Raw genomic sequence first — 24,081 nt, 5'->3', positions numbered from 1 at the left:
GAATTGTTAACTTAGAATAGGGTTATGGATTCTAAGTGACATATGGAAACTCTAGGAAACACATAATCAAAGTTATTGAGAAAAACATTTGTGTGTTATTAGCAAGCCATGGTAGATCAAGTGTTAAAATCACACTGAACGAATAGGATCGAAGCACGAGGAAACCTGCAAGACGAGGATATGAATATGTTTCTGAATGTGATGGAGGAAATCATTGATGATATACCTCCAAGTTACTGACTATTGATAGATTTATCGGAATACCAGATCGGTTTTCTTATTGACCAGATGGAAAGGGAGTGGAAGACTTTTGCTCAGTGGCTATGGTAGGACTGGGAATATGACTCCCTACACGAATTCTGCACAAGGATGCGAGATGAGCATGTGGAGCTGCAAGGGGAGGCCATGGATGAGGAAGATCAGGAAGAGGGCGCTGCAAATCCTGAGGATGAGGTCATCGACATCAGTTCCGATGAGGAATCTCAGAAGGCACAGGATGATGACGAAGGACCCCTGGTGGCGTCTGACAGTGACGGGGACCACAAAGAGTTATGGATCTGGAGGCCAAAGGACTACTGAACAAGGCCGAGGAGATAACTGAAGGAAGAAGGAATATATAAAATATAATAAAATGTTATGTCTATTTCCTTTTTCGGTTGTGCTAAGCTATTATGTTTTGTGGGATACTGTTAATAAATAAAACTGTCCCTCTTGTAAAGAAATGATCTTGTCTTGTGCATAACTCATTTTCGTGGTTCACTTTAGATGGTGAATACACGAAGACTTCGAGATGCAGCTTGTAACGCCCCGCTCCCACTTACGGGTGTTAATCGTGAACAATCACCCGAATTGTCCACCTGCCCGGCCTTAGGTGAAGGGCAGACCATGTTTCAAGAAGAAACGCCTTAGGTGGGAACTAGGCTCGTCCTTCCCTTCATTTAAACCCAAGATTCACTAGCAGAATTGGGCTTTAACCAAACCACATAGGCTAATAAAGAAAATCTCCTTCAAACGCCCAATCACCATTTTCTCAATTATTTTTAATTCTTTTCCATTCAAGAATTTTTATCGGGCTCCATAAAATCACCATTTAAATCAATCCATTGATTGATTACCAAATTTGAAGGAAAAACTCAAATTTTCAATTTTTCCAAAATTTCGGCATTTTCTCCAAAAATGCCCGAAAATCCATTTATTTTGAAAATTCCTCCGAGGCCCAAAATCAATTAAGAAATGGCCCAAAATCCCCCAAAAGTCCAAATTTTAAAAAAAAATTGGACAGCGGGGTCCGCTGGCGCGCTCGGGGCCCGCGCGGGGCCTCACTGGGCGCTGGCTTCCAGCAGCCTCCTACTACTCCTTCACTCCTTTTTTTTTTTTCTTTTTTCTTTGGGCTATAAAACCCCAAATTTTTCATAAAATATACACCCTTAATTTGCCTCAAATCCTTCACTTTTCTCATTCCAAAGCCTCATTTCATAAATAAAATCTTCTTATTTTTATTTATTACAACATACTTAAGGCTTCCACATAACTTCAAAAAAATATAACTTCACCAAAGCTTAGGCTTCAACATGCCATAAGCCATAATCCAATGCCTCATTTTTAAATGGAAACATACATTCCCAAAATATAAAATACACACATGCTCTTGGGATTTAACAAGCCATCACCATACAAATGAAATTACATCTCATAATTAAACATAACAAGATAGGCTTCCATAAGCCATAACATGCACTTGAATCTTCTTCCATGCTTCCACATGCCATTCCACCATTTCCTTTACTTTACCATGCTTTCACAACCTACATGTGAGGGTAAAAACCTCATGAGCTATTAAGCTCAATAAGGGTACAATGCCAAATAAATATGAACATAACAAGTTATATGATGCCAAATGCATGCAAATGTGGCTAGGTTTCTTTGCCCTCACAACCCTCCAAGGTTAGAGGCATCAACCCACCATTTCAACCATGTTCTCAAACTAACCTATGGCCATAAGTCTTATGAACATAAAAGATCATGCCAAATGCAACATATACATTTATGAAACATATTTAAAATCCATTGCAAGGCCACCCTCCCATGGGGCCATCCCTTACCTCTTCTTGAATATTAAATCTCCATTTCAAGAGAGCTTCCATCTTCATTTTCTCCCATCTAAAATGGCATTCAAACAAGAACTCACTTTGCATACAAGAACACTAATTAAAGAGAAGAAGAAAATACATCTTACCTTGATTCTCTTCTCTTTCTTTTTCTTCCATGGGAGACTTTCTTATCTCCCTTTCTTTCTTTCCTTCTTCATTTCATTCTCCAAATGGCCAAAGAAAACCAAGACTTTCCCACTTGCCATTATATACTAGTTTTCCATTTTTCAAGAATGCATCCTAGCCATTCACTAAAGGCACAATCCATGTGCTTAAGGGAAAACTAATCTCAACCATTCATTTAAAACAAACAAGTCTCCTCTCTAAGAGAAAACACACCTTTACATGTGTTGGCAATCCATGCCATTTACTCTCTTTAAATTCCCACCATTGGATTTATTCTTTATTTCAAGAATACATTTCATCCACTAGATCTCTTGAAATTTCCATTCATTTCTCATTCAAATAAATCCTTTCTTTTTCACTCATAAATGAGTGACTAATTTCCATTTCTTTTGCATTTTATTTTTAGGCAACAACATCGTGGCTTGCATTTAACACTTGAAAGACCATTTATTCACCAATTTAAATTTCTTTTAAATGCCTATTCTTGATTCACAAGATCATGCCATGTGTCCCTAGCCACCATCTCCCAATTTCTCATTTCTTTCCCATTTAAATTAATGGGACTATTTTCATAACCATCACACTTGAGAGACATAAATAATTTCTTTCCCATTTAATTTAATGGGACTAATTTCCACCATCACATAAGAGACCACTTTGAAAGACATAATACTTTCCTTCTCATTTAAATAAATCCCACAATTTTCCAAAGCATTAATGGGAGACCATTTTCCCATTTTCTTTTAGATTTATTTAACTCTCATAATTTCCAAGGCATTAATGGTGACCATTTACCATTTTCTTTTGAATTTACTTTAATCCATATAATTATGCCTCTCATTAAATGCTTGAAAGACCAATTAAATTTTCTTTTGCATTTAATTAAATCTCTCATTTATACTTGAACCACAAAATGCCAAGTGTCACAACAAGACACTAACTTTGGCTTCCAAGTTTAATCTCATCTCTCTAAGTGGCATTACCACATTAATTCACAACTTAGGGAAAATAAAATTATTCTCCTCAAATAATTTAATATCCACCATTTTCCCTATTTCCAAAATTAAATTTCCTTTATGGAATTAGATTCCAAATTTCCCAAAATACCCTTTGTGAATTTATTAATCCCTTATCTCCACATAATTACAAAATTGGGATTTAATTCACCTACTCACCTAATTCCACATAGGAATTATTTCTAATTTACCAAAATACCCTTTTTATTGGATTTCACAATCCAAATTATCAAAATACCCTTCTCATGGGCATTCTCAATCTCAAGGATCCATCTCCCTCTCAAGGGTATTTTTGGAAGTTTTCTTACTTCCTTTCCTATTCTCTTAACACCGGTTACACCGGGTGTTACACAGCTCACGATGAAAATGGGAGAAGAGAGGAAAATAATCCCGGAGATCAGGGTGATCGTAGAAACCACTCAAGAGGGAACAGAAGGTATGTTGGAGAGTCGAGCTCTAGCGAGGATCGATTCGAGCGAATGGAATGATTCCTAGAGAATATGCTGACATACGTGAGTTAGGAAGAGCCTACGTGGCATACAACCATAGCACTAGAACAGTACCAAAACTTGAGACCACCTGTGTTCAAAGGAAGGATTGGCGATGATCCTAGCTCAGCCGAGTATTGGCTTGAGCAGACAGAGAAACTACTTCAACACCTTTAGTGCAGTGAAGAGGAGAAAGTGAGGTGTGCAACCTACACATTGGAGGAAGAAGCAGGTCAGTGGTGGCAGTCTACCGAGCGTTCAATGATAAGGTCTCAACAAGAACATGAGGAAGAAGATGAGGATGCGCTAGTGTATACTTGGATGGGATTCAAGGAAAAGTTTAAAGCCAAGTATTTCCCAAAGAGCTGGAAGGAAGAAAGAATCTGGGAGTTTATGAGGCTCAAGCAGACTGATGAGATGTCTGTGAATCAATATGACAACCGATTCACTTAGCTGATTAAATACGTGCCTATGTACGAAACTGACGAAAGTCAAAAGGCACATAAATTTGTTTCAGGATTGCAAGTAAGTCTTCAACAACTGTTAAGCAGATGGGACATTGACACTTACAAGGAAGCGTTACACCGAGCTCTAACCATTGAGAAAAACCTGACGAGGGTGAAAATAATCAAGACTGAAGAAGGGAGCAAGGGCAGTTGTAATACCCCATGTTCGTATGAGGTTGCCACGTAATTTCGATAAGTGTACAATACCGAAAAATTGATTTTATAGCAATTTTAAGTACTGAATCAACTGTAGGGAATGCCTCAGAGTAAAATTGTCTAAGAAAAATTATATGGTCTCGACGAGCGTATCGAGATAGGATTTATGGTATCGAAAGAAATCGAATTCGGAACGATTTTCGGTACAGCTAAAATACAACTGCCATTTAGGCTGTGAAACCGAATCGTTGTATGAGGCTCCCGAAAAATCAACGGAACCCTAGGGAGACTCCGGTTTTGCTTAATGAGCAACCCTTCAGTGGTTTCGGGATGAAACAATAGCCCGTTGAGGACACTGGGATGAAATTGTCCTTTTCAACTAAGATTTGGATTATTAATTATGAATTTTCGGTATTAAAATGCAAATTTAATCTATGTTTGAGGACATGATTGTAATAAGAAAGTTACCCAAGTGATATTAAATGAATTATGAGAATTAAAAATATAATTTCTCTTATATATTAGTGTATTATATAATAGTTATATAAATATATATATATATATATGCATAGTGCATGTGTGCAAGCTGGCTTCGCGAAGCTTCTGTGAAGCTTTAATGGCCGAAATTTGGGCTGCAAAATGGAAGATTGTGGCAGCGTGAATTGAGGAAAAAATTTGTCAGAGGTATGGAGTGAGTAATGAAGCAATTAATATGATGTATAAATGGAGTAGCGGCTAAGGCAATGAAGGCTATAAATTGGCAGCCATCTTGGCCGATTGAGAAGCAGCAGGAAGCTCGATGGTTTTAGGTTGAGGGATTTGCAGAGGGTTGTCGAGAGGGATGGGTAGCGCCCAAGTTGCTTCGGATATATATATATATATATAGAGAGAGAGAGAGAGAGTTTGAAGAAATGGAAGAAGTGGCATTGAATTTCCTTCTCCCATTTACAGAGCATGGCCGAATCGGCCATGACAGAGAGCTGGGAGCAGAGAAGGCCGAGAGAAGCTTGAGAGCCCAAAAGAGAGAGATCGCAAGGGGGAGAGAGGCTGGTCGGAGAAGCGTCAGGCGGCTGCCATAGCCGCATCCAAGCTTCCAACAAGCTCGGCCATGGCAGCCGAGCGAAGGAGCACCCGCAAGCTGGAGAAGCAGCAGCATGAGGAAGAGTTGCAGGTGGTGGCGCGAAGCAGGGGCAGCCCTCGGTGGAGGCCGGCAAGGCGAAGCCAAAGGCCGCCAAGCCAGCCGCATGGCAGCGGCGGCCATGGCAGCCGCTACAAGCAGCAGCGGCAGGGGCGGCGTGCGGGCCCTGCAGCACGCGGAAGAGGTCGCGGCGGTGGCGGCTCGCGGCAGAGGGCACGGCGAGGGCGACCGCGATGGTCGGCGAAGCTGGCTGAGGCAGTGGCTGGCGGTGGCCGGGCGCGCGCAGGGGCTACGCGAAGAAGACAACAAACAGGAAGAAGAAGAGAAGGAAGAAGAAGAGAAGAAAGGAAGAAGAAAAGAAAGAAGAGGAAAGGAAGAAGAGAAGTTGCAGGTGCATGAAAGGAAGTAGGAAGATGAACAGTAAGAAGAAAAGAGAAAAAGAAAAATAGAAAAGAAAAAGAAAGAAAAGAAAAATAAAGAAAAGGAAGAAAAAGAAAAGAAAATTGGGAAAAATGCTGAAAAGTCCTAGAAAAATCCTGAAAAATAGGAAATGAAGATGTAATGATATCCCGGAGATTTTGGTGAGAAAAACAGCCCGGGCACGCGTTTCAAGGATATGGCATGCATACCGAGAAAACCGAAGATGCTAAGTCAAGGTGAGTAAAATTCTCTAAAAAATTTCACAAATTTCAAAATATTATTTTATGAATTTTCGTAGTGAAATATTTGAGAAAATATTTTAGAAATATTTAATTTGGAATTATTGAGGGAAAATAGAAAGAAATAGAGAGAAAATAGAAAGAAATAGAGAGAAAATTATAGAAAATGCCAGAAATTATGGAAAAATAGGTTTTAATGTTTATTTAAATAATTATGGTGATTAGGATACTTTGAGTCTGAAGTTGAAGAGATTGGTACAAATTTTGAGGTTGGCACGCAAATCAAAGCAAGGCACGGATATTGAGGTAGCCCGATAAGCTTGAGAAGATAAGTGGTACTTTTTCAAAAATGTTTTCATCATATTGACATGCCCTGATATGTACCCATCACGTAGACTGCATACATGACTATGAAATGCATAAATACACGTTAATATCATCGATCACACGCATATGAGGCCGTAGGGAGTACGAACTGGCACCCTTGCCTTACCAAGGGTGCACCCATACACCCCGGCTTCGAAAGAGGTGGCTGCTAAAATGGTAGGTAGCATGAGGGGTTCAGTTGACACCTACGATGAAAGACATTGCATACACTCATGACATAGCATTATGTACCCTTACTTAGATGGTTCATCATCTAACTTGGGTTCGCCCCTGGAACATTCAACGTTCCAGTCGGGACTTGCAGAGATGATTCCAAGATTGGTGATATGTAGTGACGCGAGACGTCAAGAAGCGAGTAAATATACCATGTTATGTTGTAATATGAGTAGTTTAAGAATTATGTACATTGTATTTATTGTCAGACGCTTATGAATCAACTTTGTAATGAATGTCATGTCTAGTTATTATTATATGAGCAGGTTCGATTCAGCTTCCACTTTGTATTTATTTTCTAGTGTAGATATCTCGCACTAGATAAGGTCTTAGGGAATTTCGGGATAATGTAAAGATAAAAAAAAAAATAGACCAAATTCCCTAAGGCATAACACGCCCTGAAGAAGTGGGCTGTTAAAACAGTAAGCCGGGAAATTTAACGGCTCAATCTAAGGACGAAGGGAAGTGCCCTCGATGTAAGAAGAAACACTTTAACAAAAGATGTGTCGTAAAATGCTACGTATGCGGCGAGGAAGGCCACATTGGAAGAAACTGCCCGAATATCAAAGGAACGCCCCAAGTCGGGTATCAGGGAAATGTGGTGTGCTACAATTGCGAGCAACCGGGGCATATTTCGTGAGAATGCCCAAAAAGACAAAAGATGGAGCCGCCAAGTGGAGGAGCACCGAATGTTCGTCCTAGTCGGGTCTATAATCTAACTTATGAGGACGCTGAGGCCGATCCTACAGTTATTGAAGGTACACTGTTCTTTTCAAATATTCCAGTTCATGCTTTAATAGATCCGAGTGCTACGTATTCGTTTGTTTCGCATGCATCAGTAGAAAGTCTAAAGCTAAAACCTAGGGAGTTGGGTTACCAAATGATAATAGCTACGCCTATGGGTTTAGCCATTGTCGAGGAGACTGTTTTAAGCCATATAAAAACTTCTTCAACAAGCATGCATAGTCTTCTTTGCTTGAAACTTCAAAACCTTATGGTTACTATATATAGATATCCTCATTAAGTTCCCCATGTAGGAACATTATCTTAACATCCAACTGTTCCAATTCAAAATCTTGAATAGCCACAATACCAAGTAGTGCCCAAATGGAACTGTGTTTCACAACTGAGAAAAATAAGTTTGTGAAGTCCACACCTGGAACCCGACTGTGTCTCTTTGGTACGAATCTGGTTTTGTATCTTGCTTTTTCAACTCTTAGTGTACCTTCTTTCCTCTTGAATATCTATTTGCACTTAACTGTTTTCTTATCCTCGAGTAGTTACATCAACTTCCAAGTAACATTTTTGTGTAAGGATCTCATCTCTTCATGCATTGCAGTAATCCATCTTCCTGATTCAGCACAATTAACTACTTTAGAATAAGTGAAAGGCTTTTCACTACAATCAATATCTTTAGCCACATTTAAAGCATATGCAATGAGATCAGTTTTAGTATATCTTTGAGGAGGTTTGATATTTCTTTTGAGTCTATCCTTAGCAATACAATAATTTGATAGATCGACACTTGCTTCTGGACTTAACTTGGGGGTTGATTGAATCTGAGATGACGACAACGGCTCAGATGTCTGACTTTTGTCAATTTCAAGCTCCACCTAAATATTAGATATGTGAATTTAGCCATATCTATTTCACTCATATGCCCAAGACGCATATGTCATGACAGAGTGAGATGAGTATCAAATAAAGAAAAAGTAGAAACAGAAGCATCACCTATAATGTTAGAATCCTGTAGAACATATAATTAACCGTACTATTTCGTGCCTTTTATCACAAAAAGAGCACATCTACTGACTCTAATAATTCCATCTTTACCAATGAATTTGTACCCATTTGAATCAAGACTACTCAATGAATAAGATTTCTTTTAAGATTGGAAATATGTTTGACATCAGTTAAAATTTGAACAATACCATCGAACATCTTAATTTTGAAAATTCAAATACCAAGAATTTTACAAGAATTATTTTCCATCAACACATCGCCAGAATTCAAAGTTTTATATGTCGAAAGCCAATCCCTATTAAGAGATAAATGAAACATGCATGCTGTGTTGAGGATACAATCTTCACTAGGTTTAGTACCCTCATTAGTAACAACCATAAGTTTCCCATCAGTATTGTTATTTTCAACAACATTGATTTCTCCTGAAGTTTCTAGTTCTTTTCATTTCTAATCAGTTTCTTGTCTCTTAAGTTTGTTCTGTAGCTTATAACACTCATTCTTTATATGTCCTTTTTTCTTGCAGTAATTACAGGCTTTTTCTTTGTTCCTGGACTTGGATATACATTTTCCTCTACCACTATAATTTTTATCATGTGTTTTTTCTCTAATCAACAGACCCTCCCCCTAATTCTCAAAAGTCCCCAATAATTGCTTATCAATTTTTTCTTTCAAAAATAAAGTATCATAAACTTCATCTAGGGTGAGAGTATCCTGATTATAAAAGTTAAATACAAGGCCAGTATGGTGTCTCTAAAAGTTAAATACGAGGCCAGTAGAGAACATAACAAAATTAGAACCAAATCCTCATCATCATACTTGACCTCCATGGATTTCAAATCAAAAATGATTTTTTAAAAAATTATTAAATGGCTTTCAATAGACGTATCTTCAGCCATTCAATGAGAATATAATATTTGCTTCAGATGCAATTTACTAGTTAAGTTCTTCGTCATACACAACTGTTATAGTTTTAATTATAAAGCAACAACGATTTTTTCTTTCAAAATATCTTACAAAATTTGATTCGATAAATGTAGATGTATCTGAAACAAAACCTTACAATCCTTATGTTGTTTTTCTTCAATGCTCCATGATTGTGGCATTTTTTCGAAGCCCAAAAGTGCATCGTCTAAATCCATATGTGCCAAAATTGCACACAAGTTAACCTACTATAGTTAAAATTTAATATTCTGATCCAATAGAGGAATATTGTACTTCAACGAAGCCATTAAATATCCCTAAATAAAATCAAATAATTTCAATAATAAACCTAATTGAAAAATGGATTAAAAATATCGAATCTCGGCAAAAAGAAATCTAAAATCTGTTGGATTTGGCTGACGGATCTGAAGTGGGTCGCGAATCCAAGTGGGTCAAACCAGATCTGGGTCTTGCTGAAAAACTTGAAGCTCTCTGTAATGGGGAAAAACGATGGCCATAGAAGGTGAAGAAAAAGAAAATTGGCGAAGGTAGATTAAGGCGACTAGCAGCGAATCTGAGGTCGACCCACTATGGCAATGCGTGAAGGATACCGTCAGCAAAGGCAATGATGAATGGGTCGTGGACGATCCAATAAGAAGTAAAGGCGGCCAGTTATTGGGAATGGAAGGCTGGCGACAGCTATGACACCGATGATGATGGCAAAGACTATTGCCGCGAAAGCGGTCGATGACAAAGAACGTGAGGATCAATAGTGATGGGAACGACGATGGCGAGGAAGTCAAATCGTCGCGTTCACAAGGCGTTCAAATGGCTTTGACGACAAAGAAAATGAACAAAGGCAGCGGCAGTGACAACGGCGGGGTCGACGACGACGGTGGGCGTGAGCGAATGACAGCGACGGCCGGCTCAGTTGACGGCAGCAGCGGTGGCTGAATGGTAGTGGCAGCCGCTCTGAAACCTTGCTGAAGGAAGGAAAAGAAGATGATGATGATGCAGATCAATGACTGAGATCTGTCAGATGCTGATGGTTTGATTTAACGACTCTTATACTAGTTTGTTATGAAATTAGATTGAATACAAACCATAATCAAACCAATCAACCACACGAACATAGAATTTAACATGAAAAACCCAAATCGAAAAAAACCACGGGCAAAAAAGAACAAAATATTACGAACCAAATATTAGTAATACAAAAGTGATATAGTTGCACACACACTTTGTAACGCCCCGCTTTTCCGGGCACGTTATAACTTGGGACAATAAATTTTTTTCTTTCAAACACTAATGCTAAACCACATCATACCTCAAATGCGTCCCAAAATTTCCATACATTAATCTCGAAAGAGAATCATTATACACATCAAATGCTGAAGCAATGATCGAAACCTGATATCTTAACATTGAAAATAAATTCTTACATCTTCAACATTCCTCAAAACGTTCAGAATTTAAAATAACAGAACTTAAATACATGGGCTACATAACATACATTTCATTTTTCATGCACTCTGCTAACTGCCATTTCTTGCCTCATTTATCCTCGTATCTACTACAATCTCCATCTGAAACGTTTGAATATTCTAGGGATAAAGCTCAAGTTAGATGATGAATCATCTAAGTAAGGGTACAGAAAACATATTTCGTGCATAAATGTAATGTCTTACTCATCGTAGGTGTCAACTACACCCCTCATGCTACCTACCATTTTTGCGGCCACCTCTTTCGAAGCTGGGGTGTATGGGTGCACCTTTGGTAAAGCAGCGGTGCCAGTTCATACTCCCTACGGCCACAATGCTCGTGAACGATGATATCAACGTGTACATATGCATTTCATACCATGTCATGTATGTAGTCTACGTGATGGATACATATCCAAGCATGTCAACATGATGAAAACATTTTTGAGGAACATAAATCACTTACGAACCAAGCATTTTTCATAAAACAAAATTCAGTTGGGAAGTACCACTTACCTCGATATTCGTGTCTTGCCTCGAAATGCGTGCATCACATCAATTTGCGTGCCAACCTCAAAATTTGCACAAGTCACCGCTACCACTGCAGCCGTGAGCTGCTGCCAGCTCCACCGCAAGCCTTCGCCGCCGACTACGCCATCCCCAATCTCGGCTGCCTCCGTCGCGGCTGCCCGCTCGCTGCCCATTATCGCTGGTTGCGGCTGCCATGGCTAAAACTGGCCATCCCAAGCCACATTCGATAGCCTCGGTTGTCGCCTCTCGGGCTTTCGGCTGCCTTCGCGTTGACACCACGCATTAGCAGCCATCACGCGCCTCCATCGCTGCTGCTCTGCTCGCTGGCCTGGCTCTACCGAGCTTGAGGTCCGCGGCCATGGCCATTCTCGGCTATCTCCCTCTCTCTCACTCTGATCTCTCTCTCTTTCGATCTCCCACTTGCTTGATACTCTCAATTGGTCAAAATGCATCTCAATTTATAGGCAAGCTGTTGCACGAAATGCATATATATATATTTATATGTACATCATATTAATTGCTTAGCTCTTAAATCTTGGTACCATATATTCCTTAAGTCTAGCTGCAATTATCTTCCTCAAATCCTACTGCCATAATCTCCCCATTTTGCAGCCAAAATCTCGGCCATTAAATCTTCACAAAAGCTAACCATGGCCACTCACGCACACACACTTATGCCCCCCCCTCTCTCTCTCTCTATATATATATATAATTATATATTACATTATCATAATAGAAAAATTACACATTTAAATTTCAAATCTCATCTCTAATTCATTTGGGCAATTCTCTTATTGCAACCATGCCCTTAAACACTGAATTAATTTGCATTATAATACCGAAAATGCAAAATTAATAACTTCAAAGTTATTCAAAATGACGATTTCGCCCCAGTGTCCTTACCGGGCTATTGTTTTATCTTGAAACCACTGAAGGGTTGCTCATTATGCAAAATCGAAACCTCCTAGGGTTCCGTTGATTTTTCGGGAGTCTCTTACAATAATTCGGTTTTGCAGCCTAAATGACAGTTGTATTTTAGCTGTACCAAAAATCGTTCCCGATCCGATTTCTTTCGATACCATAAATCCTATCTTGGAACGCTCATCAAAACCATATTATTTTTCTTAGAAAATTTCACTCTAAGGCATTCCCTACAGTTGATTCGGTACTTATAACTGTTATTAAGCCAATTTTTCGATATTCTAAACTTGCCTAAATTACGTGACAATATTACGAAAATATGGGTTCTTACACACTCTGTCTTTTTTCATGTGATCTAAACACTTATTTATAGATCTAAAATTATTTATGGATGAATACAAAAAATTACATCCTGATCAAAAGATGACGTATGAGAATATTCTTCTAAATGCGATAAATCTCACATAAAATTGAATTTGACAATTTCATAATCAAGATTAAATTTAAAATTGTAATCACGATTAGATTAAAAAATTCAATCACAAATAAACAAAAATTTTAAATTATAATTATCACAAATCTTCGTATGAAAAAGCCTCTCAAATTGCCATTTCTAGCAATGTTAACAAATGTCCTCCACCGACACCACCAGTATGGCAACTCCACCCTAATAATTGACGGTTGCTAAAAGATTGGGACCCCCCCCCCCCCCCCCCCCCCCAATCCAGTCTCACTCTGGTCATTGAATTTTCAAACACGTCAACAACAACAAAAGTAACTCGACTGCAACCTAGTTAGATTGTACAAAAAAGAAAATAAAAAATAAAAAATAAATAAAATATAAAATAAAAATATAAAAATATTAATTTTTTTAAAAAAGTAAAAAATAAAAATGTGTAAATAAAAAAAATATAGAGATTTTTTTTGTAAATATAATTTTAATATAAAAAATAATTATTTAATCTAAAAATAAACCTAAATTGGCCTGATGTTGCGGCAGACGCACAAAATGTATGGTAACAATTGCAGCCAAACACATCTTTATCACAAACAATTATGGCTAATTGAAGTGGCACAATCAGTGGCGTGCTGCTAAACTCCTTCTAACTCACCATAATAAATTAGTTAGACTAAACCCATTTAGGCTCTCGGTTTTGGTTGCATGCCAACATCATTCTAACTTAAAATTATACATTTTTCTTAATTTTTAGTCACTTAAAATTATATATCTCAAGGGGTTACCGACAAACGTCAAAAACACGAAAATGTCTTTGCCCAATTTGCAAACCCTACCATTGTTTTGCCTGCTTGCTCTCTCCTTTCTCTCATTTGCATGATCGTCGTTGCAATTGTCGACCGTCGTTGCCTTCACTTTACTGCATCGTCGCATCACCAATTGCCATTACATCATTTCTCCATCGAGAATGCAACGACGATCAACAAGGCGATGACAACGAGGCGACAATGATAAGACAAAGGCAACAACGATCAATAGTTGCATGGGCGATTAAGAGAAGGAGAGAGAAATGAGAGAACAGGCGAGCAAGACAATGGCAGGGTTTTGCAAATTTATAATTTGGATGAGGACATTTATGTCTTTTTGACACCTTTGATAACCCCTCAATAAAATCTATCGAGCAGTGTAGAGGAGCTCTTGAATACCTAGTCTTAACACCTCTTAAACTTTAATTTTTGTCAAATGGATCTCTCTAAACTTATCTAAAACAGTCAAGACATCTCATTTGAATAGGACAATGTTAATTAAATTAAATAGAGATTAGGAAAAAATTTAAATTAAATTAATTTAATTAACGTCGTTTCTTTCTGGAGGTGTTCACACCATTTTAAAAGAATTTAGAAATTAATTTAATAAAAAATAAAATTAAGAGGTTGAATGTTTAAAATTTAAGGGATATGTGGTCAATTTATTTAATATCACTCATAAGGACAAGAATATTGTGGTTAATTTTTTTTAAAAAAATAAAATATTCAATAAAATAAAAAATTGAAAAAATATTTGAACTAATTTAAAAAATATACAAACAATTTAGCCTGTAAAGCTGATTATATATCAACCTTATCAGGACGGACTCCTAAAGTCAATTTAATAAAATATAATAACGTGACATCAGCTGTTTAGATGTATTATTTATTATTATATTAATATATAAATAAAAAAAATTAATTATAAAACAATCTTAATTAATATAATTGATGGATTTCAATTTTTAATTTTTTTAAATCATAATTTTAATAAATATTATATTTATTAAAAATGCATATATATAGCTTAACCTTGGACACATCTCTTCTCCAATATAGATGAAGTGTCTACAGAGTTTAATTTTTTATTGACCATACCACTAATAATTTATGAGATATTGATGTGGTCAAATTATTATTATGAATGCGTGTCCATTGCTAAGATAAACCAAAAACCGATCATTTGTGTAATTAATTGTTTGAAGTAGTCAAGATTTGAATGATTTTTAATTTTGTTGGTGGAAACTGTATGGTGGGAGGGTTTATATATATTTTTATATAAAATTATATTTAATGAATTATTTTATTCTTATTATTATAGTCTAGGGTTAACTTAAGACATAAGCCATAATGGCCTATGTCTGGGGACCCCAAAGAGGGGTGGACGTCGAAAAAATGGTATATCAAAAGAAGTACAAGAAATGTCGAAGAAGATGTTTGAGAGATGAGACATCAGAAAGTGAGAGAAACGTAGAAGGGAGATTGTGGACGTCGACTAGAGTTGAGAGGTCAAGAGACGCGATTGCTAGCAGGAGAAAAAAGACCAAGAGCAAAAAATAATAGACGTCGATCAAGCAACGATGACGCTATTCAATGCTCACGCAAGACAATGACGATATATATATATATATATTTATATATTGTCAACATACCACCATCGCTTATTGCCTTAGGCGCTACCAATTGTTAAGCTAACTCTGACTCTGTTAAACTATTTTTTTTTTTTGTGTGTGTGTGTTATTTCTCTCAATGGGCTGTGTCTCCACCAATAAAACCTCCACGGCATGTTTGGTGGGATACAAACAAATATTACCTTCCCAACATTTATTCCTTCATTTATATCAATTCTAAGATTAGACTTAACTAATATTCCCAACATAATATTACCTTCCCACCATTAATGATTAACTAATGCAAATCATTAATGCAAATTTTGGGAGAAAATTTTATTACTACTTATTACTTCAAAGCAATTGAAAAATTTAAATTATTAATGTAAATTACAAAATGTAAATTATTAATACAATAGGTATTAATTACAAATCATTAATTAATACAAGTTTTAGGAGGAAATTTCTTTTTTCAAGACTATCCTACTTTTATATATATAAAGATTTTGTAATTAATTTAAATTAAAATTTTAATTTCTTTTTAAGATTTTATATTTCTTTTTATTAATTTAATTCAATTTAATTTTAATTTTGAATTATTTAATTATTTTTAAATTTAGCGGCGGTTATTAACCGTCGCTAAATTAAAATTTTTAATGAATTTTGCGGCGATTTTAAAAACCGCCATTAAATTAAATTATTTAATGAATTTATAATTTAATTTTAATTTTAAATTATTTAATTATTTTTGAATTTTGCGGCGGTTTTCAAAACCGCCGCAAATATTAATTTAATTTTAATTATAAATTATTTAATTATTTTTGAATTTAGCGGTGGTTTTTGAAATTAAATTTTTTAATGAATTTTGCGGCGGTTTCGAAAACTACTGCAAATATTAATTATAAATTATTTAATTATTTTTGAATTTAGCGGCGGTTTTTGAATTAAATTTTTTAATGAATTTTGTTGCGGTTTCGAAAACCGCCGCAAATATTAATTTAATTTTAAATTTTAAATTATTTAATTATTTTTAATTTAGCAGCAGTTTCTCAAAAACAGTTGCTAAATTTAATTTAATTTTTTAATTATTTAATTATTTTCTAAATTTAGCGGCGATTTTTTAAAAATCGTCGCAAAATTGAATGTTTTAATGAATTTTACGACGATTTTTCAAAACCGCCACAAAATGTTAAAAAAACGCTGCTAAAATAGTATTTTGCGACGGTTTACAAACCGCCGCAAAATTTCATTTTTTGCGGTGATTTTAAAAACCGCCACAAAAAAATCGCTGCTAAAAATCAATTTTTTTGTAATACTCAATATATACTATTCTTTTATGGGCTCTCAAGGTATTACACCTCTCCCTCTTCATTCTCTCTTTCTCTGCCTCCCTCCATCATCATCGCCTCCAACTCCTCCATCGCGGCCATCTCTAGCCTCTATCACTTTCGTCATTCCTATTGTGCTTTCCAGCATCATTTTCTGTCGCCACCTTTCTTTGTTACTGCTTCATTTTCGTCTTATCATTTAACATTTAATTTTAAATATTATTTAATAATTATATTAATATATTTATTAATAATTATATATAATTTATCAACATATAATGATAATAATTTATCAGTTAGAAATTAATTTATAATTTATTTTTATTAAAATTTATTTATATTATCCAACAACATATCAATTTTAATTTTTTTGTTAAGTTCAGATTACTTATTAGCTGTTTCAAACCAAATATATAACTATATAAATAATAATTTAAAAATATATTTATCTAAATACATTATCAACTTCAAAATTTTACATAACTTTTAAATAAAAATGCTTAAAAAGCCATGTTAAAAAACGATAAGCCAAACGTCCTCTGAATTAGATATGACACTCCACGAATAACACACGCATGATAGCTTATATGCCCATTTTACCTACCAGTGCGGCTTATTAGATGCGACACTTCGGTACTTTGGAACACGCATGAATGAAAGAAACAACAAACGGATCGCATACAGTACAGGTAGCTTAAAACCGATTTAGCTACCTCCCAGTACGCATCGGTCTAACAAGAGAACACTGACATATCCAAAAACGAGACAAGTACACAAATCTACACTACTGCAAGAAGCCAACTGCCATTAATTACCTGATTTCGAAGCTCAGTGCTTAACCGTCGTCTTCTCGTACTCCTCCATTTCCCGAATCCAGAGATCGCCGAATTCGCACTCTTTCCATGCCTCAAACCAGGGCCCTCCCAGAGTGTAATGGATGGCCTTGGGGAAAGTACTGGCGTCGCCTTCCACCACCTGGTTATGCCCCACTAGGAAGTTCCAAACGAATGGGACGGACCCAATCTCATCGTCATCCAGCCACTGGAATCGGTGGAGGAACGCTCCCGACTCAGAATTCACAACCTCCGGCGTCAACACTCGGTTCTTCGGATGGCCGCAATTGTACAGCACCATCGACGACCAGTTCTTCCTCGGATAATTCGTCTGAATGGCGCCGTCCATCTTCGTGGCGTCTTTCGGCGCGTAATCGTGTTGAACGCACATTACAGCGTATTTATCGTCGAGCAATTCGACCAGTTCCTTAACGTCCGCCAAGTAGAGAAAATCGCAATCCGCGAACAGCGCCCAGCCTTGATAACCGGCCAGGTAGGGCGTCAAGAACCGCGTGAAGGAAAACTCGGTGCTCTCGAGCTTGCCTCTCTCTCGCCAGTACACGCCACGTTCCCTCACATCGGACTGCTTGATCGGCGAGATCTCGACCGGAATGGAGGATCGCTTGAGGATGGAGTAGCGGCAGACCTCGTAGGCGATGTCTTCGCGCGCATCGTAGCCAATGAAGATCCTGAACGGCGGCGGCGGCGTATCGACGTCGCCATTGCCGAAATCCTTTGGAACTGGATCTGATTTGGCGCCTGCAGGGCTCGCGAACCGAACCTCGTGGCCGTTCGAATATTTAGCACTCGCTATCAATGTCGACATTGCAATGCGAGGATTTACTACTGCAAGATCAGTTCAGTTTCGAGTATGTGAACATGTAAGCTTATGAAGTAGAGAAGATTGAGAAAGAAGCGATCGAACTCACCTCTTCAAGCAGTAGCAGACCTAAGCATGAACAGGGAAGAAGAGGAGTGAATTGCTGTTATTAAAGGCATCAGATTCAGAGCTGTGACGATAGATCTGGAATTGACGATTGTTGATTTCAGAATCTGCCGCGGGACCCTGGATTTTTGGGAGCACCGACACCTGGTTGATTGGGAAGTTTGTGTAACAGGTGCCGCCAGGGAGAGAGAGAGAGAGAGAGAGAGGATGATCCTGATGGATGGGACGGGGCACCGCAAGAGTGGCCCCGGTCCGTAAGTGGTCTGGTCACTGATGTTGCACGGAATCACAGGTTCAGAGATTATGTTTTTCCTTTTTTTCTTCTTTTACTGAGCTGAGATTACTAAATCATTGAACACTTCCTAATTTAGTATGTTCTGGTCGTTTCTAATTTCCATCCAACACCAACGTTACATGTACTGCAGCATCATAATAATTAGCTCAAACATATTGACTAACACGCCACAACTAAGCCCTCCTAAACCAACCTGACCTGAAACAAAAAGGACCAATACAACCAACCACCAAAAGATATCCACAAGACTAAGATTGAAATTGCCAAAACCGCCAACCACCATATGGACAACCCTTGGCTCAAAACAAAGTTGCCAAAAACAAACAGCCACCAAGCCACAAGACTACCATAAATCACAAAGTAGACCTCCCAAGCATGGTTGTCAATATCCTGAATCAATTCATGGAATTTTACGATTTTACGTGTCAGGAATCTATAAACGACTCAACGTCCATATAAAATTTAAGTTGTAGTAAAATCAGAGTGAATCTTAATTTAACTTGGTAAAATCGATAGAATCCCAAATTGGATAACGATTTTACTGATTTCAACTTTCATGCACAGAAAGATTAGTGTCTCTTACTAGGATAATATTAATTTTAATTTGAGGAATGCCTTCTGCCTCTACGAACCCTTATCTTTCTCAAGCACCTTTGTCACAACCTTATGTTGTTTCTCCTTGTCATGAGGTTACTTGGTGCTCAGTGTTATTGTCAATTCACAACTTTGATTGCTCGGTGCCATTATCGATTCAAAAACATAAACTGTCGGTTGAGTCGTTGTCGATTTACAAACACGAATTGATGTTTTTGTGCTCGCTTGCTCGATGTCGTCATTTCAATGCAACACAAATTGATTCATAGCTCCGATTGCTCAGTGCCACCATCATTTATCATAAAGAGGTATACAATTTCGTCTGTTTCTTTTTTGGCAATTTCTTTGTTTGTTTCTTCTTTTGCAATTTCTTGATCGAATTCTTCTTTTGCAATTTCTTGGTTTGATTCGGTGATTCCTGTCCAACACAGCTTCATCTATTTCTTTTTCGCCTGCCTTCATTAATTTGATTGTTGTTGGTTTCCTTAATTTGAAAGTGAATTATTGTTGGTTTTCTTAAAGAATTGAATGTTTGTTGGAGGTTTTATTATAATTATTACTTATAATGTAAAAGTTTACCAACATGTGTTGTTTTCATTTATATTAAGTTATAACTCATATGATTTATGAGAATTTATATTATATAAACTAATATTCACAATTTTCATTATGGATACATGAATGATGATAAATGAACTTAATATTTAGAAATTTCATGTTATTTATTATTTTTGAAATTGATGGATAAAGTTATTTTGAAATAAGTAACATGTATTTCATTCATAAAAAGGAATAAGGTTGAAATAATTATGTTATTAAGTAATATTAATTTATTTTTTTAATAAAATTATGTCATTATAAACTTATATTTAATTAATTACATAAATTAAAAGGTATTTTTAATTGTCTCTAAAATTTTATGATTTTACTATACAAGTTTATGATTCTATGTTATTGACCATTCTTCAACCTCAATTAAAATCTCAATTTTAATAACCTTGTTCCTCCGAGAGAGCTCGGATACAACATGATCAAATGGAGACAAGATAGAGGGAAGTGCCAACAGTGAACCAAAGTTTGCTCTTGAAAAGAGCGAAGGAAAGATAAGGTTCCAAGTCAAGTCCAGATTGCATGATATATAAATGAGAGGAGCGACCGACCTAGTCTTTTATATATGCACGCAACATTTGGAAAACAGTTGGAGTTCCTTAATTACCTCCAAAGGAAATAAGCAAGAATTGGTGCATTGATTTTATAATATTAATTTTGATATTAAAAATTAATAATAAAGAATTACAAGAAGGAGATAACGCACGTTCATTGAGGAGAAATTGAAACACTAGTGAAGGAATTGGTGCATTGAAATTGGATACCCGGCCGCATGTATACTATATATTTTATTATTATTATTATTATTAGAGAAATTAATTAAGGAGAAAGCAATTGAGACCCGTTTGATATTATATTATTAATTAATTCATAGTATATGAAATTAAGGATTTATAGAATATTATAATATGAGGAAACAAACAAAGAGAGTAGAATATAAAGGAGAAATGAGCTGGCAATTGAATTGAAATTGAATAGGTGGCATTGGATCCGCATGATTATATATATATATATATATATTATTTAAAATAGACATTGGGGGCCATGGTTTGAAATATATATTTATATATATAAATAATTTGGAAAAAAAAAAGAAGAGAAATTGCATGGGTGTATGTAAAAAATATTATAAAGAAAGAATTGAGAAGATAGATGGATTTTAATTTTGGGATTATGTTATTATTTGTTTAATTCAATTCAAAACTCACTATTATTTATATGAGAAATTTATATATATTATTGTGCTCAATGATTTAAAAGATTTATCATCTTTTAATGAGTTAATCATTTATCCATGACCGACTAATATTATATATTAGATCCATATGTAATAAAAATCACAAACTTGATTTTGATATCGAGAGATGATTAGCTCATGTATGAAAATTGATGAAATTTATGAGTTAAATTCCCTTCCAAAATTAAAGGTTTTCTAAAGAAATTAATGCTTATTTATTCTTTTGACATCTAGTGATCAGAAATTTGATTGTAAAATTAAATTAATAAAGGATTAATATAACTTGAAAAAACTTATTAATTAATTAAGAAAAATCTACTATCACATGCAAATAATTTTAAATATATTGTAAGGGTATTTTTGGGTTTGAATCGGGTTAAAAAGATAATTACACAACCTAGATTAAATAAAATCTAAACCCTAGTTGCATTCACTTATTAATTTTTTTCATAAAATAATTTAATTTTTGCATTAATTTCTTCTTATTAGTTTTTATTCCTCATTTTACTCATCCAATTAATTAATTAAGTTCAACTTAAGTTAAATTAAAATTATTTTGGTATTATAATCTAGTTCTCGTGGGATCGACACTCCTTTCATCATTATATGCATATTTGACTAAGGTATATTTACTCGAATTAATTATATATAAATTATGCATCACATATTAAATAAAAAAAAATATAAGATGAAGTAGGGCTCCATTACATAGGGTCATGAACAACCCTCAAGGAATAGGTAAGCATTGCAGACTAAATCTCCATCATGAGATGAAAACCACCATCAAGCCAAAACCACAAAGACTCTTGTATAATATCAGTAAGATGACTAGCCTCAATAGAAAGACCCATCTCTATAGCTAACTAAAAAGGATAAGTCTCGACCAAGATGCCCTCTAGGGTGTCAGGGATCCAATGATAGGAAAAGAGAACGTCCATCACTAATGCTCCATCTCACATGAGGCTTCACATAATCCCGGATCTAAATGATCTTCCTCTAATGCCATGGGGTAGCCATAGGGCAAATGGATGAACCAAAAACACTTATCCCAGAGATGATATACATGAAACCATTTAAGTTAAATAAGCTTCTTACCCTTCTAAAGGATACGTCGAATACCAAGGCCATCCCAGTCTTTGGGACAACACAACGAAAGGCTCACAAAATATATATACTCAATCTCCAAAGGCACTTTCTTGGGTAGAATAAATAGAGAAGCCTTTAGAGATGAATAATGGAGAGCACATATTGAACGAGCTATAAACGATCACCAAAAGACAACAATATCTACTCCTCCAACAAGTGACATGCTGTAAAATCCTATCAAAAATAGGTATGTAATCTCCATAGGTAAGCTTTTTGGATTGAGGGGAATACCAAGATAACAAATAGGAAGTTGGCCCCATCCAAAACCAAAAAACTACAGCAACTCCTCAAGAAAAGCCGCATTAGAATAAGACACAAAGAAGTCGCTCCTCTAAGTACTCACCTCCAAACCCGATAACTTAGCAAAATGCTCTAAGTATGACTTCAGGGTTATAACAGAAACCTAATCAACCATGGAAGAATAGAATAAATTCATTTGTAAACTACAAGAATTTCGAAATTTAGCGACGGAAAATTTCCGTTGCTAAATCCAAAAATCCGTCGCTAAATGTTTTTAGCGATGGAAAATGTCCGTTGCAAAAGTCTTCATCGTTAATTTTTTTTTTTTGCAACGGGTCCATCGTCAATTTAGCGATGCCTTAGTGACGGAAATATTTCCATTGGTAACTGTAATTTTTTAAATTTTTGCGATAGAATATTTTGTCGCAATTTTTTTTAAAAAAATTATTTAAAAAATAAAAATTTTTAATTAGCGACGAAATATTCCGTTGTTATATTTTCCTTTTTTTTACAAATTGCGATGGAATTATTCCGTCTCTACAATTTTAGAATTATTTTATTAAATTAATTGTAGTGACAGAATTTTTAGTCGCTATAATGTTAATTTTTTTTAAATTAATTTTAGCGATGAAATTTTCCGTTGCTATCATTTTAAATTTTTTATTAAATTAATTCTAGTGAAGGAATTTTCCGTCGCTATTATTTTAAATTTTTTTATTAAATTAATTCTAGGGACGAAAGTTTTCGTCGCTATTATTTTAAATTTTTTTATTAAATTAATTCTAGCGATGGAAGTTTCCGTCACTATTATTTTAAATTTTTTTATTAAATTAATTCTAGTGATGGAAATTTCGTCGCTACAATAAATTAAAAAAATATATAAAACATTTAAAAATATTGCGACAGAATAATTCCATGGCAATCCATTAATTTTTTTACAAAATTAAAAATTAATTATAATTAATTATTTAATTTTTAAATTTAAATAATATAAAAAATATTAAACAAATTATATATAAATTCTAAAATTTATATTTATAATATAAAAATTAATATTCAAACAAGATACTGATAACTATCTGTTACATACTAATCATTGCATAAAAATAAATGCAAAAACTAATCATCTAAATCATCACTAGCATTTGGTGAGTCAGGTTGATAAGTCGAATGTGGCTGAGAAGAAGAAGAAAGAAATATGCCACGAGTAGATGTAGTAAGTTGTTCAATCAAAAATCGCATCTCAAACATCTGTCGTCGAACGGCGTTTAGCTCTTATGCCTGTGAATTTATCTGCTCCGCCTGCGAATTTATCTGTTCTGCCTGCGAATTTATCTACTCTGACTGCGAATTTATCTGCTTCGATTGTAAATTTAATTTCTCTATCATTTCTTGTATAACCGGGTTTTCATTAAGACCAGATGAGACAGTGGATGAGCTGCCAACGTCAGAAAATTTTGATTGGGATAAGGATCCCGTGCCATAAATCCTCTTCTTCTTGTTTTTTCCCCCGACGGTTTGGATGAATATCTGATCGCAAATCT

The 24,081-nt window shown here is 35.6% G+C and overlaps 2 protein-coding genes across 2 annotated transcripts; one reads left to right on the top strand and one right to left on the bottom strand.

The window, feature by feature from the left end:
* Nucleotides 1-369: 369 nt before the first annotated feature.
* On the top strand, nt 370-4,233 carry LOC127794811 (uncharacterized). Its single transcript, XM_052326066.1, has 2 exons — nt 370-548; nt 3,963-4,233. Exons 1-2 carry the CDS (start codon nt 370-372, stop codon nt 4,231-4,233), a joined length of 450 nt encoding a protein of 149 aa, XP_052182026.1.
* A 12,936-nt stretch (nt 4,234-17,169) lies between these two features.
* LOC127795410 (protein CDI-like) lies at nt 17,170-18,637 on the bottom strand. Its single transcript, XM_052327069.1, has 2 exons — nt 18,400-18,637; nt 17,170-18,316 (listed from the first exon to the last, which is right to left on the bottom strand). Exon 2 carries the CDS (start codon nt 18,294-18,296, stop codon nt 17,466-17,468), a length of 831 nt encoding a protein of 276 aa, XP_052183029.1. The 5' UTR covers nt 18,297-18,316; nt 18,400-18,637; the 3' UTR covers nt 17,170-17,465.
* Nucleotides 18,638-24,081: the final 5,444 nt, after the last annotated feature.

This window comes from Diospyros lotus, chromosome 2, assembly GCF_014633365.1.
Source record: "Diospyros lotus cultivar Yz01 chromosome 2, ASM1463336v1, whole genome shotgun sequence".
Taxonomy (NCBI): domain Eukaryota; kingdom Viridiplantae; phylum Streptophyta; class Magnoliopsida; order Ericales; family Ebenaceae; genus Diospyros; species Diospyros lotus.
The sequence above is the reverse complement of the archived record's forward strand: the minus strand, read 5'-3'. Positions and strand labels throughout refer to the sequence as shown.